The sequence below is a fragment of the Periplaneta americana genome, chromosome 13 (genome assembly GCF_040183065.1).
Source record: "Periplaneta americana isolate PAMFEO1 chromosome 13, P.americana_PAMFEO1_priV1, whole genome shotgun sequence".
Taxonomy (NCBI): Eukaryota; Metazoa; Arthropoda; class Insecta; order Blattodea; family Blattidae; genus Periplaneta; species Periplaneta americana.
This window is the reverse complement of record NC_091129.1, coordinates 93,351,050-93,368,599: the sequence shown is the minus strand read 5'-3', so window position 1 is coordinate 93,368,599 and position 17,550 is coordinate 93,351,050. Positions and strand designations below refer to the sequence as shown.

Sequence of the window (17,550 nt, the reverse complement as noted above, 5' to 3'; positions counted from 1 at the left end):
GATCATAACGTAATGTCCATAAGAGATGTCTTTGCGTGTAAACTAAATTCCTGGCGGGACATGCGTGGCTCTTGGAAACCACCGCTTAATCCGGAGCTGCGCTAAATAACCAATTCATACAGCTTCGTTAAATAACGAACTAAAAAACAAAAGATAAAATTAAAAGAACGACTATTTCCTACTGAAAAACACTGTGGTGGTCATATTTAACGTTTTGTTTGTTTGTTCTGTCTTCTTGTCATAATAAACTGTTATAAATTAGTGTTTTTACTTTTGCAGAGTTTGAAGATTGGCCAAAGTTATGGCCATTTGAAACTCACTTTAGAACAACATTAAATATATTAAATAATCTGATTATTAATATTTTGAAATGCAAGCAATTAAAAAACAAAACGCAAAACACTGAGAATAAGTATTAATTTTACCCGTCACAGGAGGCTATAATCGAAAGAATTATCTGAACTATCTTCTGTCACCTATAGTAACAGGTTACAACTTAAATCACCGAATATAAGGGGCGGCACTTCCTCGTGTCGAGACGAACCAACAACTAAAGGTATGACGTATGACTTACAACGCGACAACTCGACAACACCGCTGGGAGGGTGGTGTAAAGCAGTAGAACTTCAGACTTGCATTCTTTTGTCCCGTACTGTAGTAAGTTGTGAACTAGTTTCCCCTGTGTTACGTAGTGGTAGCGCCAGTGAGACTTGGTGTTACATTTTTCTTCTCGTCGAAATGGATGGGGAAGTGGTTTCTGCAGAAAACAGTTGTCTGTCACTGACGAGTAATTAATTAACACGCCGTGGCAGCAAAAGTCCCCCCCCCCATCTATTCGTGAACCATTTAATTAAAGTCCAGCGTCTAGCGTCTTATGTCTTTGTTAGTCCTGCTGTCATTTGCATTGTGTGCTTCTGCAAACCATGAAGCAGGAAGAAAACTACGAGTATTTCGTTAGAGTAGGTTCTAAGATGACGTCACTACACTCTTAGATAATTTGAAAGTGTGCAGAAGTGGCGACTAGTGATATTTTTTGTATGTAGGGTATGAGATTGACGATTGATGACCAAGACAGAAACTAATATTAATAATAATAATAATAATAATAATAATAATAATAATAGAGGAAGCAAAATCAATACAAGTAGGCCTATGTTAGTCTTTGACTCACCTTCTGAAACTAGCAATTTATTTGTAATGAAGTTCGATTCTCCTCCCATTTTCAGTTGTGAAGATGGCTCCTAAGCCATTGTACTGCCAGATATTTACCGTTGCTCCGTCGTACGTTTGCGCAATTAATTTTTTGCTACAGTTAAATTCTTCTAAATGATCAAATGCAACCTCAGATATTCTTTCCTGCCCAGGAAGGCTCTCCTGTCATCTGAAAGTCCTCTTCATTCTTGTATTTATTATAGCTTATTTTATTTACCTTTACGTAATTTTGTTTTTTATTCATTTCATTTTTATAAGTTATTATATCATTTCAAATTATTTATTATTTCGTTTATTCTTTTCTTTTAAAATTATCAATGAACTGCATTGAAGAAAGATACAAGGGCACTTGAAAATTCTTATTGTAGTCTCTGAGATTGTCTCCATCACCCAGAAAGAAGGGTCGTAGTATTAGGATACGCGGTCATAACCTCAAATGCGATTAAACTCAAGCCATACCCCTCCCTTCGCACTCTCGCCTGTCCACTACACTGCTAAAAAAACAGTTTGCTGTAAGATATTTGGATGGTACCTCGGAAATTATTTCTGAGTTGTGCAGTGGCTACAACTCACGACAGAAAATGGAAGTTTAAAGGAAATTATTATTACGTCGGGACGCTTTGAAAATCAAAATCTGTAATTAAAATGATTTTTATCCTCAGAGGCAAGAAATTAAACTGTAGGGTCATCCTCACAAATACCTTACTATAATAATATCGGGCAGCTAAGTTCTGAGCGCGAACGACACTGGTGCTACTACCTAGGCGGCCGGTGTGGAGATACTCGCGAAACAAGCTGCAATCAACTGCAATGTAAATTGTTGTTGGGCTAGTTAATAGTTTTATTAATTAGTGTTGTGTTAAAATGTCAGGATGTATATATGTTGTTTATAATTGGTACAATTACAGCATTACAAATTGCTCCAAATCATACTTTCGATTTCCGAGGGATCATAAAACGTGAGTCAACAACATTCTTTAGTAGGCCTAATTCCTTCGTCTTTGTGTTGATAGAAAAATACAAATTAGCTTTTTTATTTAGACCTAATAAATGAATAAAAGTACGGCATTGGAAATTTTAAGGTTTTATGAAATTAAGTTTTATTGTTGTTGACATGTCTTTACTAATTATTACAAGCATCGGATTACTAATAATTTTATCTCTGCAGTTGTCAGCAATGCGTATATAAAGAATTATTGTAAATTCATTCTTAATTGATTTTGTCTCACTAAACCAAAGCAAACCACACAACGTAGAGCTGCACGCATTGTATCCTTCACCTAACATAATTAGGAACATTAAATCCAGACGTTTGAGATGGGCAGGGCATGTAGCACGTATGGGCGAATCCAGAAATGCATATAGTGTTAGTTGGGAGGTCAGAGGGGAAAAGACCTTTGGGGAGGCCGAGACGTAGATGGGAACATAATATTAAAATGGATTTGAGGGAGATGGGATATGATGGTAGAGACTGGATTAATCTTGCTCAGGATATGGACCAATGGCGGGCTTATGTGAGGGCGGCAATGAACCTCCGGGTTCCTTAAAAGCCAGTAAGTAAGTATACCAAAGAAAAAATATGTACCGGTAACAATTAATTACGGAAAATAATATGAAGTATGCAATATTTCTCATAATATGCAGCTTTGATATAAGATAATAATTTTACATTAAATACTATTTAACATATCTTAAGTGTTTCATATATTATTCCACATTAGTAACTCACGTTTTGAACAATAGTCCAAATCCCGCTATGTTAATATTTGTATTTGTGGACGTAATCCCACGCCGCTCCGCTAGATGTCAAGTCCGCGATATCTCGCACTCAGGTCAATGCTACTAGTATACAGCTGTCCGATATTATTATAGTAAGGTATTTGATCCTCAAATCCTTCATGGAGGAATCGCCACTGGTATGCAGTAATCATATCGCGCTCTCCCTTACGCAGAGACCATAAGTAACGTTTCAGAACCGCCTTAAAATAGTAAAGTTGTGTTTCTTGATAAAACGCTTTTTAAGGATGCGTCCTTTCTGTTGAGATGTCCCGTACAATACCACACAAGTAATCGCACTACTATGCAGTGATTACGTCATCACTCTGTTAGCGGCAAATTCAAACATGGCGAGTTAAAAATTTAACTTCGAAAATTGCGTTTTCAATAACTGTAAGTTCAAGTAATAAATAAAGGACTGCAAAAACCTATCGTGTTTTTATTCTGTTAATATAACGTTTCAGCTTATCTTACTTTTGAGGTTAAGTATCGTTGTTTCGTATTTCCTGTCTGAGTAGTTGGCAGTAGTATTAGTATGTCGTGATAGCAGTTTGCTTTGAACTTCATTACAAGGTAACATAATAATGTATTAACGCTTTGTTTTATAATAATTATTATCATTTTTATAAGTCATTCGGTTTTGCAAGTTATTTAATTTTATTCTTTCATTAACCTTATTGAATTGTACTCGCGCAATTACTAGAGATAATCGAATCTTGCCAAGTTTCAGGTATCTTTGGGGATAGGTATGAGTGCAATACAAAAGATTCTTCATAACAATTAAACTGTGAGAAAACTGTGTGCTCTGACAGAAGCTGAGAAACAACCACGTGTTAATTAATGCACAGAAATGCTTAAAAATTCAATTTATGTAGGTCATATTCTATTTTTGACATCTTAATAGGCTACCAAACATGGATTTACTGTTATGATCGGAAGATCAACTGTTACAAATTTACTACATTTCACTCAATTTGTTTCCTCCCAACTAGATAATAAATTACAAGTTGATGTTATTTATACAGATTTTCAGAAAGCATTTGATAAGGTTGACCATGATAGTCTTATATTGAAATTGAAACAATATGGATTTTCCTTCTCATTGCTATCGTTAATTAAATCATACTTGAAAGGAAGAGTACAAGTTGTGAACTTTCATGGACATACTTCTAAGCCTTTTACGGTAAATTCTGGTGTGCCTCAAGGTTCCAATCTTGGTCCATTATTATTTTTATTGTTTGTTAATGATATTGTGAATTGTGTACAACATTCTAAAATTTTATTATTTGCGAATGATATTAAATTGTATAAAGAAATCAAAACTATATCAGATTGTAAGCTACTTCAAACAGATATTACAAACTTACATATATGGAGTATTAATAATAAATTGTTATTTAATATAAATAAGTGTATACATATGACCTTTTCTAGATTGAAAAATACAATTAAATTTTCATATAAAATAGAGGCAAAAGTTTTACCAGCAGAAAATTAACATAAAGATTTAGGTATATTATTTAGCAGCAATTTTACATTTTATAGTCATATTAATAATATTATAAATCTGTCCTATAAAAGTTTAGGTTTTGTTATGAGAAATTCTTGTAAATTCAAAGTGAAAACTATAATAATTTTGTATAATTCCATTGTTCGATCTAAATTAGAATATGCTGCTGTTATCTGGAACCCAGTTACTAACAAATATATTCTGTTACTAGAAAAAATTCAAAATAAATTTCTAAAATGGTTATATTACAGACTTTATAATGATTATCCTACCTATGAGAGTTATGCTACAATGCTTCAACATTTCCATTTTACTAGTTTGCAAATTCGACGAAATTGTCAATCTTTAAACTTTCTTTATAAAATTATTAACAATAAGTTGGACAATTTATTATATAACATTATATGCACCTAAGCTTAGAACGAAATTTCGAAATTTGTTTTACATACTAAGGACAAATAGTGAATCCCACAAAAATTCCCCAGTTTTCCAAATGTTACAGTTATACAATAAATTACATCCTCATCCGAATGTTGATATTTTCAATATGAATTTCTCTAGATACAGAATTATTTGTTATCATATTTTACAGAATATTGTTGGTAGTTAATTTGAAGCTACTTTCACACCTTATTTCAATTTCTCTTTTTTTCTTTCCCTTTTTTCTATTATGTTTCAGTTTTTAATAAGAGTATGTTTCCTTTTCCTTGTTTATGTTTTATCAATTAATTTGTTAGTCGTGAACATTGTAATTGGGCTTTGCCTGTTATGTTCACCAACAAATGAATAAATAAAAAAAGTAAATAAAATAAAATAAACCCTTATCGGCACAATAAATCTTCATAGACGAAGATAAGCCAATAATAGTCAAAAGAGGCAGAAGGACTGGCAAGAAGATGATTACTTCATTCTTTCGTCGCTTTGTTTCTTTGGAGAGTCGTCGTGTGGTTAATGTCAAGTGGTATGCCTCTTAGTTTTCGAAAAAAGAGTGCATACAGAATAACCTCGAAGCCGTAACATACTCCACTATGAGAAAGCATCGTCCAACATTGCGGAAGAGAGAGTGGGCTTTTTGGTCACTTCAGGTGTAGAGTGACCAGACGTCTTCTTTTATCCGGACCTTTCCTCCTTTTTAGACCTTTGTCCGGGGTCCGGGCAGATTAAAAAAAATCAAGAAATGTCCTCCTTTTCGTAACTTGTTTGTCTGATATTTTGAAATTATTTGATTTGACGCCTTTTCAAGTAATTTGCCTGTAGGTGGCAGCAGCAACGACGGAATATACTTTTTGCGAACGATAATAAATCTCTTTGCTTACAAAATAATATTAAATTCTCACTTTGTGCGGCCTTTTTATGTATTTTGATAACAATTATATTTTCCTTGGCTTTAATATGTAATTAAATGTAAAAACATTTTATATTATTAACTTTTATTACATGTAATGCTGTAATAAAATTGATATTGACATAATGTTAAGTATAATATAGACCTGAGTCTAAATCTAAATATATATTTTCTGTCCTCTTTAATAATTATAGTTCCCTTGATTTTCATATGTACATACCTGTAAAATCATTATTATTATTAAGTTTTATCATAATTATTTTTAATATTAACATACTTTTAAGTACGATATAAACTTAAATCTGTACTGTAAATATTTTGTAATAAAATAGATACTGACGTAATTTATAGTATAATATAGGCTTAAGTTTAAATCTGAATACATATTTTCTGTCCTCTTTTTTTCGAAAAATGCCCTCCTTTTTTAAGCTTTGTGAACTCTTTTTTATCCATGTGAATCTGGCCACCCTATTCAGGTGTGAATGTAATAACTTATCGACCTACAGTCCTGATTTGGCACCGTCCGACTTCTATACCAAGCCATCAGGAAGAAAATGCGCGGAGTCCTTTAACACTGCTTAAGCTGCGATTGTGACCTTCACTGAAGTGTATGAAGTGCTTCTGGAAAAGTTGGTGCAGTGCTTTAAGATTGTTTTCATCGATTAGAGAAGTGCATAAGATTTAAGGGGGAATATTTTGCGAAGCAATAAAGCGAAATAGAAATAGTTTGTTACTAAACATATCAGTTTGCATAAAGTTCAGTGTGACCAATAGTACATTAATTTATGCGCAGTTTTAATAGAAAAGCACAAGCTTACCAGAAGCTTAAATAAAATAATCACAAATCACGTCGGTTCCTCGTCATGTGTTATAATTCATTACACAGATGGCATTAAAAATATAAAGTTCGGGCCTCAGTGGCTAAAACACAATGTAGGCTAACCCGCAACACGACTATAAATTTCAAGAGAAATTATATTGAGAATGTGTGCATCGACGTGTTTTATTTGTCGTTGCATTGGCACGATTGAATAGAGACAAAAGCGAATCGAAACAGCACTGCCAAGTGGATAATGGTTTTACATCACTGAATTGTGATGGACAACTCTGGTGGGCAGTGACTGGAAAGATGAAAACTTCGGTTATGATTTACTAGTTTTTAAGAACTCCGAAATCAGTCCCTGCACACAATTTCTCATATGAATGGGTACTGAAATGCATTATTGGAATATTGTGTTGTTTGAGAGGTAGTTGAATTACGTGACAATTCTAGTGAGAAATGAACAAAAACGTGCAATTTGCTAACAATAGAAAAGAAAATTGGTCTTGCGGTTTTTGTAGCCCTGGAGTAACTATAGAATTATACAGAATGCTCTAATGTTACCGGCGCGGTAAACCACAGATTTAATCCTATACTCATTGAAACATTTCTGATGAAAACTGTATTTATCTCATAGTGGTTGTGGTAGAGTATAACTTATTCCAACAATTTCTATTGTCCATATTTTGTATTATCTCGAGTCTGTACATCTAAAATTTTCCAAAGCTGTCTCTCAGTATAATGCTTCCTCTTTCAGTTTACAATGAAAAAGTGACAAAAGTTTTACTGGATTCTGATGATTGCGTCAATATGTCTTTGAGTTATAATTTTGTATTTTGTCATTTATCATTGAAGATATACTTCTCCATAGTTTAACTTTTCATTGTATTTGATCGTTTATATTTTATTTATTAATGAAAAAAGAAAAATATGGCGTTGTTAGCAGAAGAGGAAATTATACTAATTCATATGTTACTGGAAGTAAATGATAGCTGTGAGCAGTATGTCATGAAGATAAGGCAATTAAAACGAAGAGCATGGTCATAGGAAGAAAAATACAGAAGATAAACTTGCGAATTCTAAATAAGGCAGTAAAATACTGTACTTAGGGTGTACCAAAGCAGTAATATGAGCTGCTGCCAGGAAGTCAAAAAGAGGATAGCAATGGCCAAGGAAGCTTTTAATAGAAAAAGGAGCATTTTCTTCTGACCTCTGGAAAAAGAAGTAAGGAAGAGACTAGCGAAATGCTTCGCATGGAGTGTGACATTGTATAGGGCAGAAATATGGACATTATGACGAAGTGAAGAGAAGCGAATAGAAGCATTTGAAATGTGGATATGGAGAAGAATGGAACGTGTGAAGTGGACAGAAATGAAGCTGTGTTGAAAATAGTAGTTAAAGAAAGAATGATGCTGAAACTGATCAGGAAGAGGAAAAGGAATTGGTTGGGTCACTGGCTGAAAAGAAGCTGCCTACTGAAGGATGCACTGGAAGGACTGATGAACGGGAGAAGAGTTCGGAATAGAAGAAGATATCAGATCATAGACGACATTAAGATATATGAATCACTTGATGAAACGAAGAAGAAAGCAAAAAAAGGAAAGATTGGAGAAAGCTGGGTTTGCAGTGAAAGAGCTGCCCTTGAGCAGAACATTAAATAAAATGAATGAAATTCTTAATTTTACCATTAATTACCAATATAATGAACTACGTGTTACGCAAGAAATGTGACATGTTTTCATCAATTGCACCTCGAAGAAAGAAGTATTCACGTCAAAATGGTTGCACAGAATATTTGAGTGCATGAACAAGTCTTTGTTTGTCTTATTTCGTATTTTACTAGTGTTGTGTTTAGATAGCTTCATCGGTGTTATGCCCGAACTTTTGAGTAGGAGTGATGTAGAGTAAGTAAGTTTCACAGTATGTTCAGTGGGTCAGGATAGGGAAGGGAGAGAACTGCCCGCATGCTGACGTAAATCATAGCTGTGTTAAAAACATTGCTTATGTACCTGCACTCCATGGGCGTTCACAGTTTTTCCACTCACTACAACCCAAACACTCGCACGTAACACAATGCAGTCTTCTATTTTCACTGTTCCTCTCACAATGAAATAAACTAGGCCCTATAGTTCCATTACTGTACTAACGTTTTTGTAATAGTTAGTATACTACTCACTTGCACGAGAAAAAAAATGAACTCTACAGGAGCTGCACAGCGACTAACCTATACAACTCTCCCTTTCTTTGACAGTATCAAATGAACTTCCCTGTTTACTGCGCATAATGTTGTGACCGGTCAAACTATTTAATACAACAGTACTTTTATAATTAATTATATGATTTATTTTATTTTTAAATAAATTTATTTAATGCATTTTTGGTTATTCATAATAAATTATTGTGGATTTATTTTGCAAACAGAAGATAAATTATTCACATATTATACTGTTCGTTCACTGAAATTTTAGTCAATGTGAAGGGATAGTCTATATAGTTCAGTATGTGTCAGTGAGCTCTATAATAAGCTGGAGGCATAACTCAACGCTTTAAAATCGTGACGCGAATGCTGAGCGCCTGAGCGTATTGCTATCTCTTTCTAATATAATGTTGTCCTTGTCTCTCTTGAAGTGAAGCTATCGTACACAATAACGGTATTTTTATTGCTTATTGCGCATGTGCAACACGAACCTCACGAAAGACTGATTGAAACACATCAGTTACAAAGAGAGAGCAATACCCTCTCCAACATGGCGTCTACAGTCACACTTTCTGACAGGAAAGACCATTGCGGTAGTGCCTTCAGTTAGTATAGAGCTCACTGGTATCTGTCCACGTTGGAACCAGTAAAGAGTTTCAGCACGCGACGCTGGAAGAACCCAAGAGCGGTTGCAACGAGTTATTTGAAGAATAGGCACTAGTATTCTTTGCTTACGAGTTGAAACTAAATGTTGTGTTATTATTTCTTAGTTAAAGTGTAAATCAGTTGTCATCATGTAACGACCTTGGAGTATCTTTCTCCCGAAATATTGATAGTGATGATGAAAGTGAATGTTGTGTGTCACAAATTGGACGTGTTAAACTGAAATCATACGCCGTCAGCTACAGTCATTCAAAATGTGTGTAAATATTTTATTGAGAGAGGAGGACAATGCCATGATCCACTTATAAAACCAAAGCTTCTACAGGAGTACCGTGCTCAACGTTGAAGAAAATAGTTGCGCTAGGTATAGCAAAATATTCCATTCAATAAAAATGTGCCAAACCAGAAAAACAGATTTTTGTAGAATTAATTAATTTAATCGTGACATAAATCGAAGAGCAGTGTATGAATTTTATGTACAGGGAGTTCGTTCAGTGCCGGACGGCGGCCAGTACCGGATCATAGAGTTTATAGTGTTTTTTTTTTATCACTGACAAGAGATGGCAACAACTGTGTCGATAAACTGCTCCCTTTGTCATGAAAACTTGTGTGATTTTAACCGCTGACAGCAGTGTTGCCAGCCGTACGATCTGGATCGTACATGTACGATAATTTGATATCATGTGTACGATAATTTGGTATCATGTACGATCGTACGATCCAACCCACGGATAGTAGGCAAAATGTACGATCCTATTGGCAAATAGGAAAAAACCTGTCGAAAAGAGGGGATTTTTTTTAAATTTGTTACAATATACGTCATTTGGAATTTTATATGCGTATGGGTCATTTGCAGAATTTGTATAACAAATGATGTCCATCAATTCTTACCCTTCCCATTATTGCATTTATAACGATAGAGTTGTAAATTCCTAACAGTGAGTAGTTTCAATACTAATGTAGTAAACGTCACAAGAATTATTTCCTTCATGTGAAATTTTTCACGAGAATAAAATAAAATTCTCATACTGACAGCTCAAATGCAGTGTCCATACTAGTTAAGTTTTTAAAATGGAGCATGATTATGTCCAGATAAAGGTTTGTTTAACAATGTAATTGAGAAAGAAATTAAAGAAACATTTGGTATTATCAAAACTTCTTCATTTATGTCTGAGTTTATATTTCCTTAAATATGATTACATAATTACTCTAGTCCAGTAATCAGTCAGGTCTGTTACACTATTCTGTTCCTATGGATACACAGTTGAAAAAGAAATCCCACAGATGTCAGCACAAGCCAAGGTGATGCATAAAGACCCATTTTGATTGTACTGCTATGTTCACTCATTTTGATTTGGCGAGTTTGTGTGTCAAACTCTTGCTTTGTGTTTTAGTCTAAGCGTGCATTTTTACTCTGTCAGATCTGTTTGTGTTGTGTTTTCCACAAATAACAACATATAAAGTCAAGATCAAGAGGACATAATAGTACACGTGTCCAGTAGTTAAGTTGCTATTTTGAAGATTTTTAAACAAAAACATTTTAGGTTAGCACATGCTTGTTTGCTTTGTCAAGTCTGTTACCTGTCAGATCTGTTACTCCGTCATGTCTGTTACTTCATTCAATACAGTGCTGTAAAGCAAGGTGAGTGCACAGTGGCTGATTACTATGGCACAGACATTGAACTATAATAATACATGCAGAATATACACTAAATAGTACTTCAATTTTGACGTTCTCAATCGTCCATTTGTTTACAATTTTTGCAAATGACCCGTATACATTTCTGCAGTATTATATTTCACGTATGAATTCAAAGTAGCTTCTGCGCTACAAGTGCGGTACAGTACATTGGCGTGGCGCAACACAGATTTCTATAAACACCGCTCTTTATGTCTCCCCACGTCTACAGTTGCGCTCAAACCTCATGACGTTTGCAGGTGTGTCCGCTTATCGGCGATAGCCAATAGCGGCAGTGCTGCGTTGCAACACAATCATACAACGAGGAATAGGCAATTATTAGATTATCCACTTTGTAGACTTAGTGTGACAAAAAAATACTATAAATTGATTGGAATCAAATTATTTAATAAGCTCCCTATAAACATTCAACTTCTTTGTGTTCAAATTTATAAAATAAAATTGTAAAGTTGGTTAATTAAAAACCCACTTTACTCAATAAATGACTTCTTTGAAATTGACATACATTTTTAAGCAATGCAGTTTTAAAAGTTTTAAATGTTATGGTTGTTGTTTCCTATTTTTTTTTTTTTAATAATGAGATTTTAAATTAAACCTAGTGGTAAATCAATTTACATTTAAATTTCAATGTATTAATGAACAGAGCAAATTGCACTACCTTATGTTGCATTTTTAAAGTTTATTATTAGCCTCTGTTTCTAGTATTCTTAATTAGTTATTAAACATATGACAATTAGTACTTGATACTGTCTTTTATCTAGTAAATATAGTACTTTTAACTTTATATTATGTAATTTGATAAATATCTACATTGTTTTTATAATTAAATTTTTATTTTGTATATCTATGAAACGTATTGCAGTAAGATTGTAACATTTGACAATGTCTATAGTGAGGTTTTTCATTCAATGACAATAAAGATTATTATTATTATTATTATTATTATTATTATTATTATTATTATTAACATATGGGCACGCAGATTCGCCGCATAGTCACCGCTTTAAAAAGTCTCGAAATCAAATAACGAGTGAATTCGGAAAATTGGTATGTTGTAGGGACCCTGCTTGTATATATGATTAATGTTTAATGTTTTTTTAACACACAGAAACAAAAATGACATTTCTACCTCTAGAGGTTCCTATTTTATAGGTTAATAGAGTAAAACCCCGATAAGACACTGTTCAAGGGACCGCGTATTAGGTGTGTACACTAATTTTGACTTATTTACAGTATCTATTACCATTTTTGTTTATTGAAATACATAATTCATGAAAAGCAATACAGTATTACTCCATTATGTAATTACTGTATACTGTAAGTCAAAGACATTTATAATTTGTACTGTACTTAATTGTTTCGAAAAAAGTTATTTATAGTTGTTTGCCGTTTGTGTGTGTTCTCCAAGTCCTCATGTTTACCACAATTAACTTTCCTGCGCTACATCCTCCCGACGTCGCAGCTGCAGTGATTAAGTCGTGATTTTTTATTATTGTTCTTTTAAAGTCGTCTGCCATTGGAGTAGAAATTTGCAGCACAAAAGGTATGTTTTATTAATTCATCATTTTCCTTAAACAGAAGACAGGAATATAATAACCGCTATTTTTGCAAGAATATGGTTTAACAACATGGGCATAATGCTATTTAGGGAAATGGCAATTCATATGTACAGAAAATTACTATTTTAAATTAAAATTAAGCCTATCAATCAATTTATTTTATCACACTGCGCCTTTGTGTTATTCGACAACTTTATTAACCTTAATAAAAGTAAAACTATTACAAAAACTGATATAATCTCAGCGAGTGTGATTATTAACGTCTGACTCAACTAATTTTTCTATATTTTGTGACTTTTAATTTTCATTCGATACAATCTGATGATAATTATTATTATTATTATTATTATTATTATTATTATTATTGCTATTATTATTATTATTATTATTATTATTATTATTATTATTATTATTATTAAGAAACCTTCTGCATCTCCATATCAAACCTATCTCAAGTAAGGGGTCGCGCTCCACAGTTTTAAAACTACTGCCGCTGAGATACAGAGACGGAGAGAGTAGTTCTGACAACGTCGCGCTCGCATGTTACTGGCGCTCGCGAAACGTCAGGTTTGAGCGCGACTGTAGGCGACCACTTGATTTTCATAAACTAAACATTATTATTATGATACGTTAAAAAATCAAGTGGACATGTTACTTGTGGCTATTGAAAAATGATGCGGACAGAGATTCTTCCTTTATTTAATTTCAGATAATTATTTTCTCTCCAATTCTCAACATAATTATTATTGTCAATTTCCAATATATGACACTTAGCACCTTTGATAACTTAAGGTATCAATTGTGCGGAGATTCGTTGTTGAAGTTGAGTAAAGGCTGGTTCACAATATTTTGGGATCAGTCGCTTCTACGGTCGATTTGCTACAAAGTTCAACAAAGAGAGGGTTGGGAAAAGGGGTGGGTTTATAAACTGCAGAGAGGGCTGCATCATATAGGAATGGGATGGGTGTGGGAGAAAGGAGAGAATAACAGGAGAAATGTATGGCGTAATGTGAAGCTGCGTTTAATTGATATCGAGAGGCAAGAGATTGAGCTCCAATATTCGGAAAAGTCCTCACTACATTTACAATCAGATCTCATGCTTAACTGGGGCAGGTGTGACTACATGAACTCTTGTAACAAAGACAGTAGAGCAGGTTTAGCGTGGCTAAGATTGGGGGCATGGAAGGGTAATAAAATTGTCAACGAAGAGGGGGAGCGTCTTTGTCCGCTTTGCAAAGAAAAGGACTCCTATAAACATATTTTATTACAGTGTGTCGAATTGGAACATGTACGGAGAAAATATCTATCACCCTCGATGCTAAGTCAGAATAGGAGTTCGCTTGCATGTCTTGACCTCATGGGGAATAGAGAATGGGAACAAAAGACTGGATTGTTCCTCTTGAAGGCGAGAAAGATTAGAACTTCAGCTGTTGAAGTTTGTGACGCGAACTGAGGAAGGAATAATAGTATCCACCCAACTATACACTTTTATGTCTTTTTAGGTTAGGATATATTATATAATGTGTTTTATTGCGCCATTTCCATTTTAATATGTGTTCTTTTAGAGAGTAGTTGGATGTAATCATAGGTGGGGGGGACCTACAAAGGAGGACTTGTTTTGGGTTCAAAGCACATACGGTCAGAAGACCCGTGCATTGGATTTTAGAGAAAATTATGATAATATAAAATCTGTATGTATAATATCACTCAATAAATCTATCTATCTATCTATCTATCTATCTATCTATCTATCTATCTATCTATCTATCTATCTATCTATCTATCTATCTATCTATCTATCTATCTATCTATCTATCTATCTATCTATCTATCTATCTATCTATCTATCTATCTATCTATCTATCTATCTATCTATCTATCTAAAAAAAATAAAAAATAAAAATAAATAAATAAAACGGGAACGGAAAGGAGAACGAGAACGGAAATATTGTTCAAATACAATTATTTAAATGTGAATGTTAACAATTAACTATTGTGAATGCTCACATTTAAATACATTAATTTTTTAACATTTCCGTTCTCGTTGTCGTTTCCGTTCCCGGTTTATTGTGAACCAGCCTTAAGGATTATGTGGTCGGTTGAATATAGGCGTACACTCACCGGTAGTAGTTGAGTACTTGTGCGAAGACGCCGGGGTGTCGGTCGAAGAAGTACTCGTTGAGGATTGGGTCGTAGTTGGCAAGAGCCTCTGTGAGTCGCGACAGACGCGTGGCTGGGATCTTCTTGAGCGTCGCTTTGTACGTCTCGTATCGGATCCCGCCCACGTTCAGGATGATCCGGTTCTCACCGTCCATCACGCGACGGCCGCCGTCAGGGCCGCGGATCTCGAGGGGGCGGCTGTTTCATCGGGAACTCTGCAGCAGAGAACCAATATTTCAGGTCATAAAACAAATCACACTTCAAACTTACAGACAGAGATCTTGCTCCATTCTGAATATGTAGTAAAATAACATGTACAAAAATACAGTCTTAATTCTTCCCTGAAGGAGTAAAAACTCGTGGTCAGGGAGTAATCTAAAAACATACTTAACACAAACAAAGATAATTATTTGCAGTGGCGTAGTGTCAATGTAAGCTAAAAAGCTTAGCTTCCCCAGTTAATAATAATTTCATAATAAACCTGCAGTTTATGGAGAAAATTATTGATTAATTTTAATAGAATTTATATTTACGCGTTAAATATTGTGATGCGGCAGCTCAGAATGATTTGTGATGCAGCAGTAAACAAGAAGCCTGCACACACAAGCTTCCAAGCAGATTGGTTTCTTCTGTGTAATCCACCCCGCAGCTTTTCCATCTCTTTCTAACTAAACTACCCTAGTCGCAAGGCTCGCAAGAAGCTAGCTTTAACATTTAAAATAAGTAGTTTCCGAGTTAACCCTTTTCGTCTGTTGTGTTCAGTTGAAGTGTTAGTGTGCATTGTGGCTGATATAATAAATAATGAGCGAAATAACAGTTCCTGACACTAATTTACTTGAATTTTTTTTAGGACAATTCTATTATCAAGACTGACTTACGAACAAAAGTGTGATTTAAAAAACAAATGACGGACTCCATTGCTGTCAATGAAGGACACAACCAAAAGACAGACGCATACTTACGTAATGTTACTAATATTGTGATTTCTCTAAGTATGACAGGGAGTGAGCTAGTGTTATACGTATACGTATCTATTTGTTAAGAGATATGTGTAAACCGTGAAATCATATTTTACTACGTATCATTTGAGGTCATGTCTTATTGGTGTTGCTTGCGATGTTCCAACCAATCTTCGACTGCTGACTTGACATTGACTACTATTTATTTTAAGAATGTATTTTTGTAATACGTTTTCTCATATTGCATGAAAGACAACTTGAGTTAGCTTCCCATGCTCAAAATTCCATGCTACGCCACTGATTATTTGACACAAAGTGGGTCAAGAAAAAAAATTATAGAAATAAATTATCTTTAAGAATACAATTTCAATTTTAACAATTTAAATCATACAAATACATATACATATTAAATCAATATATATTCTTTAAAAATTAAATTCCTAACGCTAATTTTGAAATTTCTGGTACTAAAATTTTCCATAGTTATTTTTCAATTATGTTATTATATAACCTTGGACCAAAGTTGGTACCATAGCTAAGAGCTGTGCTTGTGAAACACTTTGGTTCCTCTAGTCGTATAAAATGTCCACACCTGTGCAGTAACAGTCAGCGCGTCTGGCCGCGAAACCAGGTGGCCCGGGTTCGAATCTCGGTCGGGACAAGTTACCTGGTTGACGTTTTTTCCGGGGTTTTCCTTCAACCCAATACGAGCAAATGCTGGGTAACTTTCGGTACTGGACCCCGGACTCATTTCCCCGGAATTATCACCTTCATTTCATTCAGACGCTAAATAACCTGAGATGTTGATACAGCGTCGTAAAATAACCCAATAAAATAAAAATAAGAATCGTATAAAATCGGATCTTTTAGTTCCATATTTATGATGATACAATTTGAATTTATTACGATTTTTATGTATGAAGTTTTTTTTCTATTAGGTTATTTTACGACGCTTTATCAACATCTTAGGTTATTTAGCGTCTGAATGAGATGAAGGTGATAATGCCGGTGAAATGAGTCCGGGGTCCAGCACCGAAAGTTACCCAGCATTTGCTCATATTGGGTTGAGGGAAAACCCCGGAAAAATCCTCAACCAGGTAACTTGCCCCGACCGGGAATCGAACCCGGGCCACCTGGTTTCGCGGCCAGACGCGCTGACCGTTACTCCACCCACAGGTGTGGACTGTATGAAGTTTAATAAGGCAATATAATAAATCTGTTTAATTTTCAAAACATTAAAATCAGAGAACAAAGGCTCGCATGAATAATCAATTGGTTTATTAAGGCATACTATAATTATATTATTTTCTGAATAAGTTTTAGTGGAGTGAGATTAGAATTACAAGCATTTCTCCATCCCAGAATTCCATATTGGAGAATGGATTGAAATAAAGCGAAATAAATGAGACGTAAAATATTAATTGATAAATATGACCGAAGTATAACAAAGAAATAAATTGTTTTACGTAGTCTGTTGCATAAATATGTAATATGTTTATTCCATCGTAAGTGTTGGTCGATTGTAATGCCTAAATACTTAACTTCTGAAGATTCGGTTAATATGGGACATTCACAATTTTGAGAAGAACAATCAGAATGATGAATTTTGAGCCTAAAAGAAGATTGAGGAGATTTAAGACCACTGAACCT

The 17,550-nt window shown here is 34.3% G+C and overlaps 1 protein-coding gene across 3 annotated transcripts in view; it reads right to left on the bottom strand.

Annotated features, from left to right (window-relative positions):
- Window positions 1-17,550, bottom strand: part of LOC138712113 (potassium voltage-gated channel protein Shaw-like) — a 932,154-nt gene that overhangs the window by 146,036 nt on the left and 768,568 nt on the right. For all 3 annotated transcript variants that reach the window (XM_069843532.1, XM_069843530.1, XM_069843531.1), the window contains one exon: window positions 14,903-15,156. In XM_069843532.1, coding sequence (XP_069699633.1) covers window positions 14,903-15,096 — 194 coding nt within the window. In that variant the 5' untranslated portion in view covers window positions 15,097-15,156. The remainder of the gene's footprint in view (window positions 1-14,902; window positions 15,157-17,550) is intronic.